The sequence below is a fragment of the Callorhinchus milii genome, unplaced genomic scaffold (genome assembly GCF_018977255.1).
Source record: "Callorhinchus milii isolate IMCB2004 unplaced genomic scaffold, IMCB_Cmil_1.0 Scaffold4, whole genome shotgun sequence".
In the NCBI taxonomy this organism is placed as follows: domain Eukaryota; kingdom Metazoa; phylum Chordata; class Chondrichthyes; order Chimaeriformes; family Callorhinchidae; genus Callorhinchus; species Callorhinchus milii.
In genome coordinates, this window is record NW_024704745.1 from 63,241,973 (window position 1) to 63,269,855 (window position 27,883).

Consider the following 27,883-nt stretch of genomic DNA (forward strand, 5'->3'; position numbering starts at 1 on the left):
ATTAATGCAAAAAATAATGAAATAAAAGAAATCCTCAGCTTTTGTTTCACACTCAAATTGCTATGAGACCTCTGAGCAGGACACTAGATATTGAGGCTGGTTTGCTACTACTTACACCTCATATCGTGCACTGCAGATTAAAATGAGACCCTTCTCCAACAGTCAGTAAACATTCTTCATTTCCCTGCGCCTTTTCCTTCTTAATCTTTTCCTACAGTGTAGGGAATGACCTTGCTTTCCACAGGAATGTCATTGGATAGCAATTCCTGTTTGTGTTAGGGCCTGATTATTCTTTATATCTTTACAAAAAGGAAGGGCATGTGAAGGTCCAAGCAACATCTCTATTGTGCACATCTAAAGTGCGAGAATGTTCCTGTCTATTTTTCGGGAGACAAACACACATTCTGTCTTGAATCCACCACTAAAAGAACAGCCTTGGAGGGAGGGGTGTGGAGGTTTCTGCATTTGCAAGTGCTCGATAATGCTGGCTTGTATATATGGTAGTGTATTTTTAAATGTTGCGCCTGTGCAATAACTCCTTGAAGCAAACATTAACAAAATGCACCATGAAGCTGGGGTCTTCAATTGGAATTAAGGGTCTTGAATGCAAAACATTCTTATGGTAATTTACTATTGCCTTTCGCTTTGTGATCTTTGTCATCTTAGGCAATTATAAGACAGCCCAAGAAACAGTGTTTTATTTTTAGCCCACGATCAATGCTTCTTCATGCTGCATTCCCTACCCCGTGACTACAAGCTCTGACCTTTGGATAACACAGCAGGATTGGCTCTGGATGCAACTTGTGTCCACTCCAGAATGTCCGTACACAAGGCTTCCACAGCGTCCATTCTTTCGATGTGCACCAGCCGGGTCAGCAGGTCAGGGATGCTGTAACCTGCAGTACTTATGCGGTCAAAAAGTTGCATTCCATCAGTCATTCCACCAATTTCGTCCCTCTTCAATCCAAAGCTCTCCGCCAGATGACGCCATGTTTTCACAAAAGCTTTGTCCGTGCTGTAGGTGGAGCTCAACATCCTGCTGGTTTTCTCCAGGCAGTCAAAAGGCAGCTCTGTAGGGCTGAGCCCTGCAAATTGTATTTTCATCTATTAGAATCATAGAATAATGCCTAATAATAATCCCTCCAAAAAACAAAACAATAATAAATTGGTCATTTTCAATCCATGACTGTTTGTGGGACATTGCTGTGCGCAATTGGCTGCTGTGTTCGCCCACAAATATACAGTCAATTCACTTTACAGTATATTCTGTAAAGCGCTTTGGGACGTCTAGAAGATGTGAAAAGCGCTATATCAAATGCAAGGATTATTATTATTAGAATCATACAGGGCAGAAGGGAGGCTATTCGGCCCTTCGTGCCTGTGCTGACTCTTTAAAAGAGCTATGCAAATAATCTCACTGCCCCGCTCTTACCACATAGCCTTGCAATATTTTTCTTTTCAAGTACCTATCGAATTCCCTTTCGAAGGCTATCAAATCTGTTTCCTCCACCCTTTCAGGCAGTGCATTCCAGATCATAATAACTTGCTGCGTTGAAACAAACTCTTTAGAACTCAAAAGATATATCATCTTCGGTTCTCTGATTACCTCAGACATTAAATGTTCTCCAGTTCTTTCCAAGGTCCCCTAAGGTGTTGAATTCAGGGCAAAAGAGCTTCCCATCCCAACTCACCCTACAATAAGTGAATCTGCTGAACAATACAATAACTGCCGAAAAGAGAGGGAGCAAAAAGAGTTTGCTTTGAGTGACTAACAGGGTGGCCGTTATTTCAACTTTATTGTGACAACTGTAAAGCTTTAGTCAATTGAGAAAAAGCATTTTACGTGACTTTTTGAATGTGAACACATTATTGAAATCATCAAAGGTGCATGAAAGTGAAATATAATTTAGATAAAAGACGACAGTCAATGAGTAATTATCAGCAAATAAATTACAGCTAATGTTTTAAACCCAATTAGAAACAAACTCAATTGTACGAATATTGTTCTCTCTCCACTTATTTTTATTTTTTTACGCTCAAAGTTAACACAATGACTTCAGGAAATAATTTTCAAACAATAGATTGCAGATGGACCGATGTTACCTTCTGTAACGCTGCACATCTTCTTGCACAGTTCAAGAATCTTTTCCCTTCGGCTCTGTGTCTGCAAAAGTAACAGAATCCACCTTGATCCGCTTGCCAAGTTATTAAAAAATAAATGTAATAATAACAATTGTTGCATTTGGTCATTTCACTTAATGACTGTTTGTGGGACATTGCTGTGCACAAATTGGCTGCCATGTTTGCTACACTCTACTGAAAACTCTGTGAGGTGCTTTGAGAAGTTTGAACACTATATAGTATATCAATGCAAGGATTTTTTATCATTGTTTGCAATCAGTATTTTGCTTTCCAACTTCTTTTGGAGCTTTGAATCTTTTGTCAGATAAAAATGACCCAAAAGCAAAATACCGGCTCCAATAATAATAATCATAATTCTTGTATTTGATATGACGCCTTATCACATCATCGTGACGTCTCAAAGCGCTTCACAGGATATCCTGTAAAGTGGATGACTGCGTATTTTGTGGACAAAATGTGACAGCCAGTTTGTGCACATTAGTGCCCCACAAACAGCCATGGAGTGAGTGACCAATTTTATTTGGGGGTTTGTTGGCTAGGACACTGGGAGAGAGAAACTCCCTTCTCATTTCGAATAGGGGCATGGGATCTTTTACGCCCACCGAAAGGGCAGGCAGGACCGTGGTTTAACTTTTTATCCAAAAGATAATCACGAACTAGAAGTTGCAAATAGTAATAAGCACTGTGAATTGTAGTTGTAAATGTTGCACTTTATACCTCTTTTACATCAGGAGGACACTGAAAGCAAGTCACACAGCTGACTGTAGCCCGAGCTAGGGGAGGGGGAGAAGATGGCTGGTCACTCACAATTTAGGCTCACACGGCCAAAGGTAAAACTAGCAACAACCAGAGAATAACTTATCAGGTGTCTCACTACAGGCACATACACTTACATAGCGCTTTTTATATAGGAACATGATTTAAAGGTTTCACATAGAACAAGAGTAGGAGTCCTACTGGGATGGGATAGGAGGGAGTTGACTATAGGTTGTTGGAATGGTTTTGAAAGCGGATAAGCACAGGGATTTAAGGGAGAGGGTTCTGGAAGGCAGGGGCAAGGTGATGGTCTATGGAGTTTTCCCGAATAAGGGAAAAGATATGAGATATGGAGTTCTCAATGATCTGGAGCTGAAACAAAACTTGTGTCATATTTATCAATGTATGAGTTGACATACCCATATACATCTATCTGGAGTACTGACTATTATTTCTCTGGCCCTGAGTATTTCCAGGAAATAGCCTTACCCCAGTTGTTCTGTTGTTTGCTGATGGTTTGTCTCTCGTTAAAGGGACCAGTGACAAGAGGCATAAATCAGTTATCCCTCGCTTGTCTAACGCAGCTTCCTCATCGCTGTCCATGCTCCGACTCAAAAGTTGCTCATTTTCTGAGGAGGCGTCATTTTCACTGGAAAGACACATGTAGTAAAATTCTTAATTTGCACATTTCAAGATTCGATCCATCAATCCCGTTTTCTCCAAATGCCATGCTGAACTTGGCCCAACCCAATCTCCTGGGATGTAATTCTGTCCTCCACAGACAATATTTCTGCCCCCTCCCCTTCCTGACACCCAAATCTTTGTGTACCATGGAGCATTTGTTCACCTCAGTCTGTATCAATTTCTACACACTCCAATATTCTTTAAGCACTCCAAGACTCTACCCTGCGTGAATACCCGGGGTAGTAATAGTAATAATCCTTGCATTTCATATAGTACCGAATCACATCTTTAAGATGTCTAAAATCGCTTCACAGAATATAACATAAAGTGAATTGATTGTATATTTTGTGGGTGAAATGGCACTATAATGAAGGGCACTATATAAATACAAGTTGTTGTTCTTTTTGAAGGAACTAATAATAATAATAATCCTTACATTTGATGTAGCACCTTATGACTTCTTTGAGACATCCCAAAGTGCTTCACACAATACACTGTAAAGTAAATTGACTAAATATTTTGTGGGCAAAACATGGCAGCCAATTGTGCACAGCATTTTTCCCACAAAAAGACGTGAATTGATTGATTGATTGGATTATTACCTCAGAAAAGCAATCTGCCAATCGACTAACATCTGTGTTCCTGTTTACCGCTAGGTAAGGAAACTTGCTCAACGCTTCGCACTGTCTGGGAATCGAACCCAGGACCTCTCTCTTACGAGGCGAGTGCTCTAACCACTAAGCTACAAGACTCCACTGTAGTCTGAATTACAGCTTTAAATTTGTTTCAGGGTAGTGGGATAGAGGGGAGGAAGGAATCATTTAAAGTTAACTGGGTCTGAGATTGTCATTATATAATCGCCACACAACTGGTCATTTCTTAAGGCAACTACAGAGAAATTTGGGCTAAAAGTAGATGCGAAGTATACAAAATAGACACCCAATAGGGAATGATATGGCTGCAATTTTACTCTGTGAAAAAAAAACACCGAAAAGCTTATATCAAATTGCAAATGCCTTGAATATCTGAACCCCAAACAAATTATAGCAGTGAAACAGACTCCTGCAAACAATCAAACATTAAGTAACTAAATTATTATTTTCTGATAACTTAAAGTCCTAAAGTCCCAGAACCATTCTCTTTGCTATTGTCTGAATTCTTAATGTTCTTTTCAAGGTAGGATGGCCAAAACTCTACCAAATCCATAGAGAGCTCTTATAACATTTACTAAATCTGCATTTATAACACAGGGCATTCAGATGGAAACAAAAAATCTATTTTTAAGAACAGAATTGTCTTCCATAAAAGTACCATAGAAATGTTCTGGTGTTGCACATTACATTAATGTACACTTCTAGGTTAGCAATGACTGTAATGAATAGTGACAACATAATGAATTGCCGGTTGACTTACTTTTTCACTGTTTTAGCTGGCACTGCCTTCAGTTCCTTTTCAAATTCATCTTTCTCAGAGAATATTACAACATTTTCTGGAAGAAAAAGAAAGAATACCACTCAAATCAAAGCCTTAAAGGGGCCCCATTAGGAATCAATGCTTTTTCATAAGTAAGCATTTACTTGTATTTCAGAGACTCCCTGTTTAATTATACATTACCCCGTGAGGGTAGTGAGGAACAAAATCGGCAATGGATTCACATTTTGAATCACAATCCAGTAACTCCTGCTAAAAAGTACAGTTCCTCTTATATTCAGCAATGAATGAGTTAATAACAGTGAGATACTGAGTCTGTATAACTGTTGTATATTGTACACCTCTATACACCTCTGGAGTACCGGTACTACAGTATTTCCTTTCCTGGAAACAGCCTTGCTGCAATTGCTATGTTGTTTGCTGATGGTTTGGCTGATTAAAGGAACCAGTAATTCTATTGTATAAATCAGTCATCCTCCTTTGTCTAATGCAGATCCTCCTCATTGCTGTCCATGCTCCAGCTCCAAAATTTGTTCAGTGGGTCCCGCAAAGAGACATCAGCACATCCCTGAACATCTAAGGTCAGGTATTGAACTGAGTGGACAATTTTACCAGCGTGTTCTATGGCACTCTGGATAGGCTTACAAACATTGCCTTCACTTAATAAAAAGGACCAGTGTTACACAAGTGTCCCTCTAAATGTCAGTTTAGGATAGAGGTGTAACACAGGTACAGCAACCAGCTTATTGCCATGACTCAGTTTTCGATACAAACCTGTGAGAAATCCAGCTATCTTGGGATTTTATTGATATACAGGAACAAGAATATGTCCAGATGCCATTTAACACAATTCACCTCAATCTCAAGATTTCATCAGGGCCTGTACAATAAACCTGAATTACTTTATTAAGCTTCACTCTAATTTGTTCCAATACTAAATTCCTCCTGGGTCCAGATTTACAATACAATACAAATTTATATTTATACAACACCTTTCATGTTGGGAGGACATCCCCAAATACTTAACAATACTGACTTGATACCCCAGCTGGGGGTGTCGGCCAAGGGTGGTTGGGGGGAGAAGCGGATCTTTCCTGCAAGCGTGTGTTGGGATGCTTTTGTATTTGTGGGAGATTGGATTGTTTTGAGAAAGTCATAAATGTAAAGTTGATATGATAATAATCCTTACATTTGATATAGCGCCTTATCGCATCGTTGCGACATCTCAAAGCGCTTCACAGGATATACTGTAAAATGAATTGACTGTATATTTTGTGGAGGTTAACATCAGACTAGGTTTTACCTTGCACTTCCTTCTTGTCTTCCTGTTTATTGATTTGGTCTTCAACGTTCTTCACTGAGTGACCACTGCAACAAGCTGAATCACAGACACAATGCACTGAGGTTCTGCTCAAATAGAAACAGTTCTGAAAAAACATTCCTTTCATGAGTGAAATATCTGGAACTATACTCACTCTGGTTTGAAGACTTATTTGCCTTCAAAATGTAGAAGAGGACATTTAAGACAATTGCTACAGCCATTATAAATATAGTGGACATCGCAATTATCAATGCAGTGCCGAGGTGACCTTGTCTGCCATGATCTGCTGAGGAGAAGCAGAAGGTTGGAAATTAAGGTACACATTTAATTGTGCATTTACTTTAATAATTAAATGTTAGCATTCTCTTGTCCTGACATTATTTTGCACACTTCAGCCTCTGGTAATTGGAATATACAATATCCTCACAGCATCTTAAATGGTAGACTTATAAGATTTAAAAATATTTGCACTATTAATAGTTCTTCTTTTGAATGAATCGTTGAATATTAGACCCAATGCCACAGTGAGCAAATCTGTTGACAGGATGAAACTAAGACAGTGGCAAATGTGGGGAGTTTGACTGGGGAGGTGCATTTGTCACACTGTAACGCAGGTGTCCTAAGGAGAGCTCAGGGAGGACACAAACCTCCCATGAAGCAGAAGGGCAAAAACTTTCTTGATCTTGATTTTCAGTATGAATACGAGAGCAGGGCCTCACAATCCCTCTGGCTTTTTGGCTTTTAAGCAGGAGGTGTCATAAAAGTTACCACAGGACTAACTGGCTTGTGGCAGCCAAGAATTCATAGTGACGTCACTTTTTGATCCTTCAATGTTAGCTCTTGTGGAGCAGAATTCACCAAGTGTTGGATTGTTCACCCACTAAAACAGGAACGTGAGCTGGGATTAAACCGTCATGAGACAGTTTAGTTTTACACTTCTGATGATGATGTATTTATTGTGCAGTAGTAATCCTGCTATTGCAACATATTTGCCAAGATAGTCACAATAAATTAAATTAAATAATAATCCTTGCATTTGACATCGTGCTTTCATCTCAGGAGGGCGTCTCAAAGCACTGCACAGATTTACTGGAAAGTGTGGTGACAATGTATTTGTAGGCAACATGTAGTGACAATAGTAGTGCAATAGGAGTTATTTGTTCGGAATGTGTGACATTTCTAAGGCCATAATCAACCTATGGTATCCAGTTACAAACTGCTTCTCAATTGTTAGCAGGACTTGAAATAGAATAGCCCAGTAATTTCAATGACTGAGTGTCAGACTCTGAAGATAGGTCTGTGTGAAGAAGGCCCTTCGACCCTTCTGATCTAATCCTTCTGAGATGCCAACCCTACGATCTTCCCATTGTTACAACAGATTGTTTCATGAATGAGTCCAGTTTCCTGGCCTCAACAACTCTTCCTGGCATCAAAACCATAATGTACATAAAACAAAAGTAATAAGTTCCAAGCGTTTTATTCTACATTGCACTGAAATGTCCATGTCAAGCAACATTGACATACCTTTGTGTGTTTCAAGTAACACGGGAGAATCTGCGATGGTGTCTATAGTGCCACTTGATACACTCGCAGGTGTTGTTCTGCTTATACCTGTTGAACAATAACCTAGTTGTCAGTACGTTTAATACCACTTAATGACAAAAAACACTTTTATATTTTGGGGGGTTTGTTTTGCAGTCACTGTGCGATAATAAAACCTAAATAGGAAATTATATCAACATCTTAACTTTGTTAACTTGACTCAGTTGGTAGCACTCTTGCCTCTGAGTCAGAAGGTTATGGGGTTGAGTCCCATGTCAGGACTTGTAATTCAACATAATCTAAACTGACACTCCAATGCAGTGGGGGTGTGCTACATTGTTAGAGGTGCCGTCCTTCGGATTAAACCCAGGCCCTATCTGACTACACAGGTGGATGTTAAAGATTCAAAAAGAGAAGGTAGTTTCTACCGTTGTCCTGGCTAACAATCCTCCAAATAAAATTGGTCATTCACTCCATGGCTGTTTGTGGCATATTACTGTGAACTATTTGGCTGCTCTGCTTGCCCACAAAACACACAGTTACATCAATTTGCTCTATCCTGTGAAGGGACATGAAAGGTAAAAATAATCCTTACATTGATACAGCGCCTTATCACGTCATTGAGATGTCTCAAAGCACTTCACGGAATATATTGTAAAGTAGATTGACTGTGCAATTTGTGTGCGCAATTGGCAGCCAAATGCGCACAGCAGTGTCCCACAAACAGTCATGGATTGAGTGACCAAATGTTTTTGAGGGATTATTACCCTGGAAAGCGATCCACCAATTGACTAACAACCAAATTCCTACTTACTGCTCGGTAAACAGAGGCCTGTGGAAAAAGGAAACTTGACTACGGTTTCATCCTGCCCAGGAAACAAACTCGGGTCCTCGAATGGGATAATAGTAATAAACTGGAAGTAAATAGATCTTTGCTGACCAGATTGAAATTGCCAAAAATCTCTGTTGATCATTTAGCCTGGTGTCTGAACACATGTGAAAAACCATCACCAAACTGAAAGTTCTACATAAGTTTGCCACCTCCACATGTCAATTTCCTTGTGTCTGAAATGGAACATGCATTCTCTCTGAAGGGATGCACCCTGCTTACTTAGTTCCTCAAAGTATTAGAGTATTTATTCCATACCCTAATACGCACTTTCCCTTCCCCATGCCCCTCAACTCCCACCCCATGCTTCGTGTCAGCCAAAGTGTGTATTGGGGTATGGCTGGAGTTTAACTAGCTAAAAGCATATAGCTTGCCATTGAGAGCGATGTCTGGCAAGCTTCCCGCCTCTTATCCAGCTAAGACCCACCTTACCAATTTAGGACTGGGGAGTGGGAAGAGTCCCTGCTCCTGTGATTGGTCTGCCCCTTCAAGCACTGCTGATGAACCAGGCTGATTGGGGTGTCATCAGCAATGTCCTGGAATACTGCAGACCCGCCTGAACAAGAACTGGGTCAGGAACTGGACCACAAAGTCCACCACTAACCCTAACCCTAAGTTGACTTGATTAAGTTGCCAGCTCAGTTCCAAGGAGATCCCACATGACTCCTCACTATCCCCCCAAATCCTCCCCACTCACCGTTCCCGTGGAGAATAGTAGGTTGAATTCGTCAGAACGAAATGAACCCTTCACTCTGGCTTCATTTCAAGACCACACCCTAGAAATTCCTCATGATTTTTAGTCTTAAAACCAAGGACATAAAATTGAAGTCTGGAAAATGGTCTTAAATTTGATGTTGATTTACTGAGATACCCCAAAAGAGCTGTGGAAAATGAAGACTGTTTTTCACATTCCACACCATCTTAGATTTTAATACAGTAAATTCCTGATAACTCAACCCTTTCTTGAATTGTCACTAATACTTAAGGCATCATTCTGTCATTATCCTGGCCGCATTTATTTATGTATTTATACATATGCCCAACTCGCCACTCTGGATAACTCGTCACTCAGCCTTTTTCCCTTGGAGTGACTAGTTATCAGGACTTTACTGTAATAATACTCTTAAGGCTACAACATGAATTTTTCTACCTCGGGATCCCATTGGTAGATTAATCCACCAACGACTGCCACAAAAGAAAATGACTCAAAAGAAACCACTTGTATTCCTGAAAGTTACTCACATTCCTTTGTGTTAGGAGGTGCCAATGAACAAGAATGGCAAACCATTGTGTAGGTATTCCTTGATTTGTTATCCAGTATATAATAACTGTGAATAAAAAGACCTGCAAGTTAGCAAAAACATACTGAAAATAAAGCAGTAGCACAGTGGATTATTGGAACACAAGGCAATGTTTAATATACCAAGATTATTAAAGCGGTTTTCTGAATCTTACACATTTAATCTGCATCATGTTCAGCCAAGGCAAAATTGTTTTCATTCATCCTCAGTTTCATTCCAACTTGGAAAATATGAATTTATCAAATGGGTAAATTTTTCAAAACACTGTCCAAATTGGAGCAAATGTTTTTGTTTCATATACTGTATTTGTAGTTCACTCCATGGCTCCTTGTGCAACACTGCGCAAACTGGCTGCCATATTTGCCCACAAAATACAGTATCTCAATCCACTTATATCCTTTATATATATATATCCACAATATATCCTGTGAAGTGCTTTGAGATGTCCTATAAAAGATTAAGGCGCTATATCAAATGCAACGATTATTATTATTATTATTATTATTTAAGCGTAAACAGAAGGTAGTAACAACAATACACAAAATTAATCCATGGGGCTAAATTTCCACAATTTCTTAATGTACTTTTTAATCTGAGTTAGGACTCTCGCGAGGTTGCCATCAGGATGCTATATCTCTGAATATTTTAGAAATCCTAGTTACGAATACCACGTATTATGGCCCCGTTGTGAGTGCTTTTAAAATGCTATATTTATAATTTTCAAAACAAAGTAATTTAATTGCACTTCATTGTTGGGTTCCTTTAGTCTGGTTGAAAATATAATCCTACAACAGTGCAAAGCAAGCGCCCAGGGAACAATCCAAGTGTTGTTGGTTGCAAATGAATAAGCTTCTACTCATGTTAAAGAACAAGAACAGTTTGTCACTCAAAAAAACTGTAACTTTATCATGCATTATAATTATCACAATGTTATGTTTAGTCAGGATGTATTAGACTCCAGATTTAACATCAAAAAGAGGTTCATGGAAAACAATGCACACTACTGAGACTTCAAAGTTATAAGGTTATGGGCATTGTCCAGTCCTGCGGTTTCTGGATAACAAGAGGTTCTACTGTCATTTTCCCTGTGGAGCCAAATGAAAGTGGTAATGTTCTGATGATAATTAAAGCTGTGTAAAAGATTCCTGAAGACATTCAATTGTATTAGCATTTGACTGAATAGAAGGTTTTGTTAAAAAATAATCAGGTCAGCAATTAAATCAGAGATGCATGGACAGTGCCAGAGGCCTGAGGGGATATCAACAGAGAAACAAAAGGATGGAAATTTGGCCCATTGTGTCTGTGCCACTGCATCTGATATTTTCTAAATCACTGTTTTCTAATGAATTCCCCTGAAACTCTTTTCCCATAATCCTTAATGTGTGTGTGTCAGTTTGGCTCAAGTGGTAGCACTTTCACTTCCGAGTCAGAAGGTTGTGGATTTAAACCCCACGTCATTGCTTTGAGCATTAGTGTCAGTTTAATAGTTTCCAGAGTTAGGAAAACAGGATGTGTCTGTCCAGGGTACATTCCTTTCCAGTAAACATCTTTGGAACGTCATGTACAATGGGAGCATGGAACTATCAGTTTGGTTTGGATACGCTTAAGTGTGGTGATGGGTTTCCTCATGTCTGGCTGACAAAAGAATCCCAGATGAAGTCAACATTAGTTCAGACTAAGAATTTATCTTCAGGTTAACAACTAATTTTCTGCATAATTTCCTGATAAGGAAGAAATGGCATTCAGCCAGGATGTTTATAAATCTATATCACCAGTGGCATCCCTCAGGATTCTTTCCTTGATCATCTGGATTCAAGTCCTGGATGAATCCTAGCTTTCTACAGCTCAATGTTGAGAAGACTGCTTGGCTCTCATCTTCTCACTTCCAGTGCTGACCACATTGATCTGCATGGGTGCTCATCATCTCATGGAGCCAGTGAGATGCAGTGTTATGCTTGACAATCGTCACACCACCACCCCCCACCCCCCCCACATCTACCTTTAAACCTTACATCTGGGCTCGCTCTGCATTCCCTTCACCCGTGTTTCCATAGCATTGTCTGCTTCTCTCCACAGGCTAGCGAGACCCTAATCCTTTGAGACCCTAATTGCCTTCATCACCCACAGTATTTGGTACTTGAATGCCCTACTCTCCGGACTCTCCAGCTCTTTCACCTACACAAACAGCAGACCATCCATTAGTGGGCAAGCCTTCAGGCATTCTGACCCCAATCTCTGGAACTGCATGGCGGAATCTCACAACCTTATCCTCTTCCACCTTCAAAACACAGGGTTCCCACTCCCTCTCCATTTCTGGCTCTTAGTCAGTTGCCTAAAGTGCTTTGAGACATCATCCCAATGTGAAAGGCACAATACAAATGTAAATTGTGTTGTTGCAAAAGTCTTCTGCCATTATTGTCTCAAACTCAAACCAAATGAAATCCACTCTTTAACCAGCCAATCTGTTATTTCTTCAGAGAATGCTAGCGAGTTGGTCAAACAAAACCTGACTTGTTAGTGTTCTATATTGGCTATACTGCTTTAAGTGCTTAATGATTTCATCCCATGTTATAGCCTCCAGTGTACCAATAATTAATAAATAATCTTTACATTCTGAATAGCACCTTTCACATTGTGAGGAAGTCCCATAGCGCTTCACAGGATATAGAACTGAGTAGACTATTCATAGAATCATAGAATTATACAACACAGCAGGAGGCCATTTGGCCCATCGTGTCTGTGCCGGCTCTTTGAAAAGTGCTAATCAACTCAATCCCACTCCCCTGCTCTCTCCCCATAGCTCTGCAAACTTGTCCTCCCCAAATAATTATCCACTTCTCTCTTAAACGTTGTTATTGAATCGGCTTCCACCACCCCTTCAGGCAATGCATTCCAGATTCGAACAACTCGCTGTCTGAAAAAAATTCTCCTCACCCCCCCTCTGTTTCTTTTAACAACTATTTTAAATCGGTGTCTTTGGGTAACCGACCCACCCACCAGTGGAAACAGTTTTTCCTTGTTCACCCTATCGAATCCCTTCATAATTTTGAAAACGTGTATCAAGTCTGCTCTTAATCTTCTCTGCTCCAAGGAGAATAATCCTAGCTTTTCTAGTCTCTCCTGATAACTGAAGTTCCTCATTCCTGGTACCATCCTGGTAAATATCCTTTGCACCTTCTCGAATACCTTGACATCCTTCCTAAAGTGTGGTGCCCAGAACGCAGTACTCTAGCTGAGGCCTCACCAGTGTTTTATAAAGGTTCATCATAACTTCCTGACTTTTGTATTCTATGCCCCTATTTATAAAGCCGAGTATCCCGTATGCTTCTTTTGCAGCTTTATCTACCTGTCCTGCTACCTTCAAAGATTTACTTATATGAACCCCCAGATCTCTTTGTTCCTTCACTGCCTTTAAGACTATTGTGGCCGAAAGTGGCAGCCAATTTTCACACTGCAATAAAAGTAGTACCCGAGACTGTGATTTGAACAATTTCCATAGAGTTTACAACTAGAACTATGATAATGTTACATCCAATACAAGATTCATTTTTCTGGTCCTGGCACAAGTAGTTTCAACTAACAATCTTGAAAAAATAAACATATGGATACCATCGCCAAGGTGGACTGTTGGGTGAAACTGGGAATAAAATCTGTTTTTTTCTTGTGTGATACATTTTTCTTGTTTTCGAAAACGTCTCCAAAGGATAATAACCAGTACATGCAACTCGAATGAGAAACATAGGAACCGCTTGTGGTTAGTGGTATTGGAGTCAGTGCCAGACCACAGATGTGGTGAAGGCCAAATGGATGGCGGTAGTTTTCAGTTGCAAACAGCAAAATATAAATAAAGTCATATTGTCACTTGTGTACTACTGCCTTAATCACTGCTTGATGAAGGAACAGACATAAAAGCTAAGCAATTGCTTGGAATGGACCACTGGATGAGTGGAAGGCCAAAGAGAAGAACATTGGAGAAACCAAGTCTGGAGGTGACAAAGGCATGAATGAGGGTTTCAACTACAATGGATAAGGTAGGGATGGAGAGGTGATACTGCAGAGAGGGAAAAAAGTAGACTTGATCAAGTACCAGATGAAAGACTTAAAGGAGAGATAAATGTTGAACAAAATTAAGAGATTGCACACTGGCTCAGTGAGTTGGAATCAGAAGATGAGGAGGTTGATTGTCAATGGTAAGAACAATTTGCATTTATAAAGCACCCTTCATGTAAGGTAACGCATTCAAGTGTTTTACAAGGATGGGGTTGGACAGCAAACAAGGGGAGGAGCAGGAGGTGGGCAGAGATGAGAATGCGCTAGTAAGGACCAAATAGGACAGCTTTGGTTTTATTGACATTTGTTGTTGTTGTTGTCATAGTCAAGAAGAGAAGCTTGGGGTTGTCTTTGCCCTCCACAATAATCCTGAGGTATTTGGCTAGGGAGACAGTGAATTTGATGTGGTTCGATATCTCATCTGAAGGGCAGCACCTCCAACAATGAAGTGCTCCACCAGCAGTGCACTGGAGCATTAACTAGCATAGACTATGATGCTTATTTCTGATACGGTAGCAAGAATTCCAGTAAGATGGCTCCATGTCCCACTGTGGAGTAACTATTTGTGCTTGATCTCTATTTTCAGATCTTACTTGTTTTAATCAATCTCAGAAGTCTACAGTAAAGCCAATATTTTTTTCTGGCTTGGAATACTTTGCTCCCAGAATGTGCAGAGAGTGGTAATCAACAGCACTTACCCTGGTAAACAAGGTCCGCATTCGGCATCAGTTTCTGAAGTGCCTGATATATGCACAGTGGCTCGAAAAAAACCCTCACAATCTCTGTGTCTTCTACAGATCTGATACACACCCTTTGAAAATTTTCCATTCTGGCAAGGATTGCAGCCATAGAATTCTTCCTTCATTCCATAGCCACAGTTCTGAAACACAAAAGGTACATGTACTGAAAGTCTGAAGATGCTTTTTACTCAGTTGAAGTATCCTAGCTGGGAAAGTACAGCACTGCCATGCAGATACCAGCAAAAATATATTATGCTCTCATTTTACTTATGTGGTCCTGATGATTAGGAAATCCAGAGGCAATGGGGTCGATTTTTTTTCTTTACATTTTATAATAATAATAATCCTTGCATTTGATATAGCGCTTTTCACGTCTCAAATGCTTCACAGAATAGACTGTAAAGTGAATTGACTGTATATTTGTGGGCAAAATGCGGCAGCCAATTGCGCACAGCAGTGTCCCATAAACAGTCGTGGATTGAAATAACTAATTTATTATTGTTTTTTTGAGGGATTATTATCAGGCGTGTGGAGTAAGGAACTTGCCCAAGGTTTCACCCTGCTGGGAATTGAACCCAAGTCTCTCGCTTGCAAAACGAGTGCTCTAACCAGTGAGCTACAAGACTCCACATATACCGCTCACAAAGCACACAGGCACTCTACTTTTGCAGTATATCGAATGAAATGCTTGGGGACACCCTCCTGGCATGAAATGTGCGATACCAAATGTAAGGATTGTTATAATTCTTATTTATGATACAGCAAACCTCACATAAGTTGTATCAGTTGGGACCATACATTTAATAAGACTGATGCAAAGTATGAGTTAAGTCAAACTTGCATTGAATATAAACTCTTGAATGGGATTTGGGCAGATGTATGACTTTTGCAATTTATATATATGATTTATACAGATCAAATTTATGCGAGTTTTACTGTCATCATAATTAGAGGAATAATAATAATAATAATCCTTGCATTTGATATAGCGCTTTTCACGTCAGGAGGACGTCCCAAAGCGCTTCACAGAACACACTGTAAAGTGAATTGACTGTATATTTGTGGGCGAACGCGGCAGCCAATTGCGCACAGCAATGTCCCACAAACAGTCGTAGATTGAAAATGACCAATTTAATTATTGTTTTTGGTTTTGGAGGGATTATTATTAGGCGTGTGGAGTAAGGAAACTTGCCCAAGGTTTCGCCCTGCCTGGAATATGTAATACCACTATGCTAAACATTACTGGAGGATTGTTGGTGGAAATTCCTAATTTAACCTTCCTTGCTAACTTAAATAAAAGTAAGATGCACTGCCTCCACCCTGATCCTGTCTGCTTTTGTGCATAAACTAGGAATCCAATTCTGAACAGCACAGTGAGGGAAATATCAAAAATATCATGTGCGTCTGGAAGTTGAGCTAAAATCTGGAAAGGGAGTAAAATCCACCAGGATCCCAAGCTCTTTCAGAGATTGAGGTAAGTTTGTCATACTATTAGATTTTTTATACCTTGAATTGAGAGAAAAAAGTGGTATTTTTGGGTGTCTGACACATGTGGCAATGTATCACCATGCTTAACAATATCCAAATCAGACTGAATGTACCACAATTGATTTTCATTTCCATTCTCCTAGGGAAATCCCTGCCCGTCACTAGCTATCTCCTTGAGAGGTTTGCCAGAGGAATTGTAAATAAAAAAAATTCCTGATATGCTGCAGTCTTGACTCTGGAATCCATTTAGATGGTGATTTTGTGGAAGTCATTGCGATCAACGTCCATGCAGAGTTTTCCATAGGGTTGGTTCTAGCATGTCCAGGATTTGCTGTTTCCAAGTCCTTGTCGCAATCTTACGACTAAGATTCAGGGTCAAATTTTGAAAATGTGGCATAAGCTGATCTACAGTCAGGAATCAGCTGAACCTGCCACCTCTGTAACTCAGTACATACTGCAATGTGCAATGACAATAAAAGTAAGCACTGGACAAGACAAGGCTATTCAGATCATCAAACCCATTCCTTCCACAGCCTTTCCATTGATTCCACCCACCTATTTAATATTCTAAGGGTAGGTTCAGCATAAATATTTTCTGATCCCCAAAATTTATAAACAAAACTCCATATCAATCCTCACTTTTCAACCCTTGATCAACGCAGAACGTTCACCTTTGGCCACCCATCCGCAACAAGCAGTAGAAATCATCATGTCCCATTGAGTATTCTCTGCATCACGCTCATATAAATATAACTTCAAACATGTTTTTGGCCTCTTTCCCTCTCCATCTGTTGGCTCCCACCCCTAGGTCAGGTGGCCTTCCAGCACCATGGTGTGCTTTGAAACGTCCTCCCAAAGTGAAAGGCTGTAATTACGTAAATTGTATATAATAAATGGAGTTTGCAGAAAGGAACGGAATCCTGAATTCCTCAAGCTTTCATTTTCTGATCATAAAGATGGGTTACTACTAGGAAATGGAACCCACTTTGGACAGCCAGTGTCAAGATCCAACAACAACAACTCGCATTTATATAGTGCCCTTCACACCGAATGGGTTCTCCAAGTGCAACTAGGTCAGATATAACATCCTACAAGCAGAAGAAAGCTTCCTTTATTCTGCCTTAACAATATACGTCACTCCTAATGTCAGGAACAGTACCCTTCCCCTCACTCCCCAATCTATTGTTAGGATGAGCTATCCAATTGCTTCTATAGTAAGGTTGGAAGAAACTTGCACACAACAAAAAGTTACACTTGTATAGCGCCCTTCACGTCGGAAAGACTTCCCAGGGTGCTAGACAATCATGGGTTTTGGACCTAAGCTGGGAGTTGGAGTCAGAAGGGAAGGAGGGTAGCTGAAGGCACAGTTAAAGAAGAAGGTCTCCAGACGATACTTGGAGGAGGCAAGAGAGGGGGTGAGGCGGAGGGATTGCAGGATACAGTTCCAGAGTGTGGGGGCGAAGATTCTGAATGCTCTCCCGACAATGGTGGGGGACGGTATCCGTCGAGCGGAGGGAGCGGACAGGCTGATATGGAGTTATGAGATCGGAGAGGTAGGGGGGAGCAAGACCGTGGAGTGCCTTGAAGGTGATGCAAGAGGGTTATCAATCTTGACACAAGAAGATTATTAGAAGAAAGAATGTGTTGTCACCTTGGCTACAACAACAACAAATTACACTTGTATAGTGCCCTTCATGTCAGATAGACATCCCAGGGTGCTGGTACCATAACAACTTTTAAAAATGAATAGGGTAAATACTTGAAGAGGAACAATATGAAAAAGTATGAGGAATGAACAGTGAATTAAGATTATGGTAAATAACTCCAGTGGAAGGGCTAGTGGCACTATAAGATTAATAGGCTGAATGGCTTCTCCCTACGCTGTAATGTCTATCAGTCTACGAAGGCACTGTGTGGTTAACTCTGTTTGCTGCAACAAAAGAAACAATCTTATCTCTATGATTTTGTAATGGGAATTTCCATTTTAAAGAGGTAGCTAAAAAGTTACCATTTTTAGCAATCAACATAAAATGGGGCCCGTAAAGAACTAAAATGCGACCTGAAGTTGTTGCCAATTTTAATTTATTAAACTAATAAGCACAGAACCATTTCCCACTGCTTTCTAAAAGCATGCAGCTGCATCAAATAAGAAGAAATGTCTTTCTGCAAATGTTTAATGCTAAATACCTTTGATACAAACTGGAAAACTACACACAATTCCAACACATGTTCCCTCAGAAGAAAATGACAACTGTTTAACAAAAGATAATGGCTTTCATTTTGTTTTCTGAATTATTGTTGCGATTTTTCATTGTAAAGATGAAAGTTTATTTTAAAAACAGGTTTAGTTTTGCTTGGATTGAAAACAATCTATTTTGATGCCAACGAATGCCTAAATGCTTTGAAATCCACTTATACAATTCATGCTCTGTTGAATCAATATTATTGGTAATTAATCACAACTCACAACATGTAATTTTGTAAATCTACATAGTATTGGGTATTATGATAAAACAGTTGTAAGTCTTAATTTTGTAAGACAGAACACAAAACCACTGAGGTACGCCCTGACTATTTACCATCTTTTTCCAACTGTATACAATGAGGTTCTTGTTCTTACAAAAGAAAAATTATCACTGCATTTTAATTTGTTTGCTGAAGTAAGTGCCAGGAAATTTAACTGGAACACCTGACAGATTAGTGTTGCTTAAGACTTTGTTATTAAGACTTAAGAAACTCTTAATGAACATGCAACAAGAAAAGCTAAAATAGCAATGTGATAAAAGAGCGCTGGTCTGGAAATCATTTAAGTTATTCCAACCTCAGAGGGCAATTATATTTAATTGTAACATGAATCAAGCTAGTTAGGTAATAAATTTGGCAAGTTATCGCTTACAGCCTGCATAAAAACAACAATTTTGATCACAAATAGTGAATCGTAAAAAGAACAGTATTGTGATTTTATTGTGAGTCTTAAAAAGCTGCAGCTGTGAATCTGAAAGGCAACACAGTTTCTGAGTTCCCAAACTCTGTGGGTAGAATTTTTCAGAGGAAGTTTGGGCATTTCCCCAAAAGGATTGAGGAACTTTTAAGGAGAAGTCAACTGGATTATTACACCACGGCAGCTACCAGACCTCCAACCTCTGGAACTCGCTGCCTCAATCCCTCCTCCTCACCTTTATCTGTAAATTCCATCTCTAGACCTGCCCCTTCGAACACGCTGAAGGTCACCTCCTCCTCACCATGCTCCCTTGCACAGCATCAACCCAGCCACTGTGCAGCACTCCGAGACACTATCCTGCGTGAAGGGAGCTATGTCAATGCATGATGTTGTTGTTCTTGTGGCAAGCCAAAGAGTAGGATTGGCAAGGTCAACTTCCCATTCTCTACAATAACAACAACTTGCATCTATATAGCACTTCACATTTAGGGTAGCAGCGTGCCACAGCACTTTACAGAGATCATACCGAACACTAAGTAGGGAGGTGATCGTTGGCATGGTCAAACAGTCATCTGCATCTGCTATTGATGTGACATGATGAAAGAAGGATGGGTGATGTGAGAAGTTTGTATCATTTTACTACGTTGGATTGTTTTAAAGAACTTCTTGCTCCTCAAGCATTTCTGCCCGACTTGCAAGAGGTGTTGAGGAGACCTGAACCTGTTGTAAATTGTGCCCTTGGATTGGAGAATTGCAAATGTCACTGTATTATTTAAAGAGGGAGAAACCAGATAACTGCAGACCTGTCATCTTAACTTCAGTTGTGGGGAACTTACTGGAAACTCTCATCAGGGTGACTGAGTACTTGGACAAATATGAGTTAATCAATGAGAGATTTGTGAAGGCTAGGTCATGTCTGATGGATCTTATTGAACTTTTTGAGGAGGTCACTAACATGGTGGATACGAGAGTGTCTATGGATGTCAACCACATGTACTTCCAGAAGGCATTTGATAAGGTTCCGCACAAGTGGTTATCAGCAAAAATAAAAGCATGTGAATCGGTGGTAACCTTGTAATGTGGCTTGGTAATTGGTTGGGAGGCAAGAAACAACGAGTAGGGATAGGGAAACATTCTCTGATTGGTGGGATGTGACAAGTGGTGTCCCCCAGAGGTCTGTACTGGGGCCTCAGCTTTTCACCATATATAATACATATATATACATATATATATAAATGACTTGGATGAAGGAATATATCCAAATTTACAGATGACACAAAGTTAGGAGGCATAGTAAATTGTGTAGATGGGAGCAGGAAGAAACAATGAGACTGAGATAGGTTGAGTGAATGGGCAAAAATGTGGCAGATGGAATTCAATGTGGGGAAGTGTGAGGTCATCCACTTTGTATCCAAAAATAGTAAAACAGAATATTTTCTGAAAGGGGAGAAACTAAGAACTGTGGAGGAGCAAAGAGATTTGAGTATCCACGAACACAAATCACTAAAAACAAGCTCACAGATGCAAAACGTTATCAAAAAAGCTAATGGGATGTTGGCCTTTATTTCAAGGAGTCTGGAATAGAAAGGAGAGGAAATATTGCTTCAACTATATAGAGCCTTGGTCAGACCGCATCTGGAGTACTGTGTTCAGTTTTGGGCACTGCACCTCAGGAAGGATATATTGGCTCTGGAGGGGGTGCAGTGCAGATTCACCAGAATGATACAAGGGTTTAAAGGGTTAAATTATCAGGTCTCTGTTCATTCCCTTGAATTCAGAAGGTTGAGGGGTGATCTGATTGAGGATTTTAAAATAATAAAAGGATTTGATAGGTAGATACAGAGAAACTATTTCCTCTGGTGGGGGAATCGAGAACAAGGGGGCATAACCTGAAAATTAGAGCTAGGCCATTTAGGAATGAAATTAGGAGGGAGTTTTTCACCCAAAGGGTAGTGGAAATCTGGAACTCTCTCCCAAAAGGCTGTGGATGCTGGATCCATTTTCAAGATGGAGGTAGATAAATATTTGTTACGTCAGGGTATTAAGGGATATGGGGCAAGGGCGGGTAACTGGACTACAGGTATAGATCAGCCATGATCTTATAAAATGACAGAACAGGCTTGAGCGGCTGAATAGCTTATTCCTGTTTCTATGTCTATGTAGATCAATGTGGTACACGCGGCAAGAGAAACTGTTTATTCCAGGTACCATTCTGAGAATTAGCAATATTGTAATTCTTCGCATTAGGAGTTTAGAAATTCGTCTGTAGAGAATAAACTTACTGAAACAGGTTCTTCACCCGCCTGGCACTGGGGACATGCTTGGCACATGCCTGTGGTCTGGTTTAAGTATTCATTTTCACCACACTGTAAAGTATAGTCGGCACGGATTGAAGACATCAAAGAAACCTAACATTAAAAGACACATACCAATTGTTAAGACATTTCCAATTGTGGTTAATATTCAAAATGTTAACATTAACTTAAATACACACCTGTATTACCAGATCAGAAAGCGTAGCATGTCTAGTCATCCTATTTTCTAAACATTGCTATATAATGCCATACCCCAAATCCCCATCAACATCTTAAACTTCTCTAAAGGAAGTAATAATAATAATCTTTGCATTTGATATAGCACTTTATCACGTCTTCATGACATCTCAAAGCGCTTCACAGAATATGAATATGAGTCCTGTAGCTCAGTGGTTAGAGCACTCGCTTGGCAAGCGAGAGCCCTGGGTTCAATTCCTGGCAGGGCGAAACCTTGGGCATGTTTCCTTACACCACACGCCTAATAATAATCCCTCCAAAAACCCAAAACAATAATAAATTGGTCATTTTCAATCTACGACTGTTTGGGGGACATTGCTGTGCGCAATTGGCTGCCGCGTTCGCCCACAAATATATAGTCAATTCACTTTACAGTATATTCTGTGAAGCGCTTTGGGACGTCCTCCCGACGTGAAAAGCGCTATATCAAATTCAAGGATTATTATTATTATTAATATGCTGTAAAATGAATTGACTGTATTTTGCGGGGGAAACATAGCAGCCAATTGCACAGAGCAGTGTCCCACAAACAGTCGTGGATTGAGGGAACCAAAGTATTATTAATTTTTTTTGAAAGAATTATTATCCCCAGAAAAGTGATCCACCAATCGACTAACAACAGGGTTCCTACTTACTGCTACATAAACAGAGGCATGTGTAGTAAGGAAACTTGCCCAATGTTTTGCACTGCATGGAATCAAACCCAGGTCCTCTTGCTTGTGAGGCGAATGCTCTAACCACTAAGCTACAGGACTTAGGAAAAATGTGCATTTTTATCATGCCTCAGTACATCAAAATGTCTCAAAGCCCTTCACAAATAAGTCCTGTCATTTGATGTGAATATTTTTTGCAAGCAATTGCATCTGCCCTTCTGCACAAAAGAAAACAGCAACAATTTATACTTACATAGCACTTTTCACATTGCAAGAATGTCTCAAAGTGCTTCACACAGTTAATTTGTGGCCCGACCTGGGGGAGAGGACAGGGATTGAGGAGGGGGAAATTGTGATCAAAAGTGTGGTCGACAAAATAAGATTTAAAGAGAATTGTGAGATGAATGTTCATTTCTACCTGGAGGATTGCTAATAATTCTCTCTTGAAATTCTCAATACTGTCATCCTTTGTTCCATTTCGGATGAGCTAAAATGTGCCAAAGGGCTTTCTTCATCTCTCATATGATCTTATTAACTGTTTCACATTCTCCCTGCCCTCTACTTCCACAAATAAATAAATGTCAGTATTAAAAGAAGAGACCTTGGCAAACAAACAGTGGTTTGCTGAATTAATAGTTCGAGCTATGTTCTCACTCGCCTAGACATCTGCTGACATAGAACTCCATTGGTTCGATCAGACATTCTCGAGACAAGTGTGGCCTTGGTAAGCACTCGCCTGGGGTCACAGACATCAATCCTAGCAGACGTAGAAGTAGGCTCATGCTGGAGTGGTATTCATCGTGTGACAATCATTTTTGGTATGAACGGTGAAATTCCTGTCAGCAATACCTCAATATCTTCCAAAGACTGCTGGCTGGTGTGGCAGCACTGAGTGGGTGGAGCCTGGATAACTTTTTATAAAAAAGGGCCCTAACTTCACGGATTGTAGTTCAGCAGAGCACTTTATTTGTAGAAACAAACAGCATCAGAAGCCCCCAATTCCACCTTAGTCTACGTCAGTAAGACTATTTAGTCTTAAAATTTAAGACTGTATAGAATTTACAAAGATTACAAAAAATGTACAGGCCATTTGGCCCAACCAGTCCATGCCAGGGTTTATATTGCCAATTAGTCCATACAAGGATGCATACTCCACCTGACTGAGTCAGTCAAGAACCTTGGTGTCTTGTTTGACCCTCAACTGGCCTTTCTACCCCACATCCGTGCTATGACCTGCTCTGCCTTCCCCCACCTCCACAACATCGCCCAACTCTGCCACTACCTCAGGTCACCAAAACCCTCATACACGCGTTCATGAAATGTAGGCTCAACTACGCCAACTCCCTGCTTGTTGGCCTCCCCAACTCTTCCCTCCACAAGCTGCAGATCATCCAGAACTCTGTAGCTCGTATCCTCTCCTGCATCCGTGATTCTATCATCCCCACCCTCGCCCAGCTCCACTGGCTCCCCATCCCCCAGAGGACAAAAGTTTGAAATCCTTGTCCTCACCTTCAAAGGATTCCACAGCCTTGCCCCACCCGACCTCTGTGACCTGCTAACATACCAACCTATTTTCTCCCCCCGCTCAGCCTGCTCCACGTCCCGCGCTTGGCCCGCTTCACCATCGGCAGTCAGGCCTTCAGCCTCTCTGCCCCCACACTTTGAAACTCATCCCTTAATCCCTCCCTTGCCTCCTTCAAGGCACCTCCTCTTCGACCACGCCTTTGGTCACCCACTGACCACTACCCCTACCCCTACCCTCCCTGCCCTCCACCCCCTGATCCCAACCCCCCCCAGGATTTATACCTCATTAGAAAGGTCTTCCATGGGCGAGTGTCATGGGGATATTTTTGGGGGAATCTCCTATCGTTCATGAACTATGACCTAAACAAGCTCATCACACATGTATGGCAGTTTTGCTTAGGGTGTACACACAGTGTTTATGGCATGTTAAATAATTTGTGAGTGGTATCACTGAAATCTGCCTTCCATATTGGATCCTTTGGTTGCAAGCTTTTCTGCAATGGGTACAGCTAGTCTTTATATAAGTGACGACTATATAAAGAATTATGGAATATTTTTAGTTTCAGTCTTGATTCAGAATTTCACAGAACTAATTTCCAAATAAAATTAATTATAATAATAGCGCCTTATCACATCTTTGAGACATCTAAAAGCTATTCACAGATTATACTGTAAAGCAAAGAGCTTTGAGACTTCTAAAGGATTTTCTGCAATTCAGCGTAATTTTAATATTGGACTATGGAAGTAATAATAATACCTTCACATCTTTGAGATGTCTCAAAGCGCTTCACAGAATATACTGTAAATTGAATTGACTTTATATTTTGTGGACAAAGTAATTGTTCTCTGACAAATACACAGTCACTACACTTCACAATATATCTGTGAGGTGCTTTGGGTCGTTCTTCGACGATTATTATTAATAATTGTTCTTTATGTTTCAAAAATGTCATTGTACGTCTGAGTGACAATGCTGACATGCCTCATCTTTCATCTCTCATGACAGGATTGAAACCACCAACATGACGCAGATAAAAAAAAATTCCTGGAAAATTGTGGGAAAGAAAAAAGTTTTAGAAGACATACAGGTTAAAAAAACACTGTGGCACAAATACAGAATTTGTTCTGTATTTGCAAGTCGGAGTTCTTTATTTAGATGCATTTTGCCTTTTGATTAGGTATGTCAAAAAAACACTAAGTAAAAATGAGGCTCTGAGTGTTTGTCAGCCGGATGTCTGACACATGTAGAAACTCATCACCATGCTTAAGAGTAATAACCCTTGCATTTGATATGGCATTTTTCACATTGGGACGACATCTCAAAGTGCTTCAAAGGAAGTTTAGTTGCTTTATATTTTGTAAGCAAACACAGGAGCCAATTTTCACCAAGTAATGTCCTATAAACAGCATGAAGTGAGTTCCCAATTTTATTTGGGTGAGCACCCAAAGCAGACAGAGTTCCGTATATTTGTGCCACTAATAGGTGGAAATTTCACATTCCCTACTTGGAGAGAGTGATAGACGAATATAATATGTCCCTTCTTAATGCTGAAGAAATCCCATTTCCTCTTGAAAGTGCAGATTGTAAAATGCTTTTTGTTTTTTCTTTGTACTTTTGCAAGGAAAATACATGATAACAGCAATAACTGGGCTATAGTGGCAACAATTTGACACACGGATAACGTGAACATTTAGCGAAACAGAAAAGAATGAAGTTATTTTTGTGTCTCTGTTTTCACAATACAGTAATTGTTGTAAAATGTTTCCAGCAGGACTTAAAGATATCAGGGACTTTTGAAGCACTTGCCTTTGATTAATGAAGATTTTCAAAATGACTCATGCTTTACAATGCACAATTACATAAGCGTATGTTTATTGTGCTGTCAATTACTATTTGTTTTCATCCCAGCCAAAGTCATTGCTTCAACGTTATTCCAGTGTTTTTACACTGTACACTTACCAACATAAAAGGAAAAACATGAATCCACACGCATTCTCCATGATATAACATCTTCCCGTGTTTTCCCCTGTAACATATTCAAAACACATACAGGATCAGCTTCTTTGCACATTTAACACGAAAACATTCTGAATCTTATTTGACGCACAACAACCCTACTATAACGTGATGTTTTGGATCCCAAAATTGTGTGTTATAAAGGGGGGATGCAAAATAAAAGACGCAACATGTTATTATCTTCTGGGTCATCAACTGACTGTTAATGTTACTTCTTGCACACCACTTGCATGTTCGTGATGTGCAGGAAACGCTGCTGAAATCACTTCCTGCTCACTGGACATGTACGCTTTGCCCACAATGCACTGCTGATGTCATTATGTTTCCAATAATCATCCAAAGAGAATAGTCATGCCCTTTAAGAGCAATATTTTTAAATAGCAGACGTGCAAAACTCTCAAAAACCTGGTGCCTCGCTTTTACTTAGCTTTTACTTTTACTTTTTACATCTATTTAAAGCCAAAACACCTTAAATACTATATAATATAGATAGATATTATGCTTACATTTGATATAGTGCCTTATCCTGTCGGACAAACACTTCACATGATTTTATTATAAAGTGTATTTAATATAATAATAATAATAATAATAATAATAATATTCCTTGCATTTGATATAGCGCTTTTCACATCTTCTAGACGTCTCAAAGTGTTTCACTAAATATGCTGTAAAGTGAATTGACTGTATATTTGTGGACGAAACAGGGCAGCCAATTGCAGACAGCAGTATCCCACAAACAGTCGTGGATTGAAAATGACCAATTTATTATTGTTTTGTTTTTTGGAGGGATTATTATTAGGCGTGTGGAGTAAGGAAACTTGCCCAAGGTTTCGCCCTGACTGGAATTGAACCCAGGTGTCTCGCTTGCAAGATGAGTGCTCCAACCACTGAGCTACAGGACTCCAACTGTAAAAAAAAACTGTATTTCTAGTCAGGATATCGCAACCAAAGGTCAACACTTCTGACAATGCTGCACACCCCAAGCATTGGAGCATTGGCCTTGACTATGAGCTCAAGTCCCAATGTTGGGGGTGAACCCACAAACTTCTTACTCAGAGATGAGAAAGCTACTAACTGAGCCAGGCTGACACCTAAAAAATGAACTATGCCATTAATTATATAATAAACCATGATTGCATGGCACTTATTTCATTGCAATATTTAATTTACATACATAGCGTAAATTAGTGTAAGCTCAAAGGAGAGACCTGGGTTCTATTCCTGGCAGAGTAAAATGTTGGGTAAGTTTTCTTACTCCACACGCCTCTGTTTACCTAGCAGTAAGTAGGAACCTAGTTGTTAGTCGATTGGCGGATCGCTTTTCCAGGGATAATAATCCCTCAAAAAGAACAATAATAATTTGGTCACTCAATTCATAACATTGCTGTGTGTAGTTGGCTTCTGAGATTCGCCCACAGATATAGTCAATTCACTTTACAGTATATTCTGTGAAGCGCTTTGAGACGTCCAGAAGACGTGAAAAGCGCTATATCAAATGCAAGGATTATTATTATAAGCCAAGTCGGAAAAATGGTTTTGTCATGAAAGGATAAGACTAGCCAACAATTGCCCATTACTGTTCAAAAACAGAAATTGCTCCTTATACAAACTGACACACAATTACCACAACATCATTGTACAGTGAAAGATTCTGTCAGCAATCTTGGCTGGCAAGTCACAGCTGCTTTCGCCACCTCAAAAGCATAATGCAGACCGACATTTTTAGCATAGCAATAAATACACACCTTTGTCTCACCTTTGTTTTGTAGAAGCATGCAAGCTTTGAATATGAGCAGAAAATTGGCAGAGTGGGGAACAGGAAATGCCTAAAGAGGTAATTTTGTGCTCA

At 39.9% G+C, this 27,883-nt stretch overlaps 1 protein-coding gene and 1 non-coding gene across 2 annotated transcripts; one reads left to right on the top strand and one right to left on the bottom strand.

Moving 5' to 3' along the window:
* Nucleotides 1-645: 645 nt before the first annotated feature.
* Nucleotides 646-26,025, bottom strand: edar (ectodysplasin A receptor). The gene is made up of 11 exons (XM_007904448.2): nucleotides 25,975-26,025; nucleotides 21,568-21,693; nucleotides 14,815-14,996; nucleotides 10,008-10,093; nucleotides 7,859-7,945; nucleotides 6,489-6,620; nucleotides 6,317-6,391; nucleotides 4,996-5,071; nucleotides 3,388-3,547; nucleotides 2,104-2,164; nucleotides 646-1,085 (listed from the first exon to the last, which is right to left on the bottom strand). The coding sequence occupies exons 1-11, from the start codon at nucleotides 26,023-26,025 to the stop codon at nucleotides 751-753; spliced, it is 1,371 nt and encodes a 456-aa protein (XP_007902639.1). The 3' UTR covers nucleotides 646-750.
* trnaa-ggc lies at nucleotides 21,976-22,047 on the top strand. The gene has a single exon. It is a non-coding gene; the product is annotated as a tRNA-Ala (tRNA).
* Nucleotides 26,026-27,883: the final 1,858 nt, after the last annotated feature.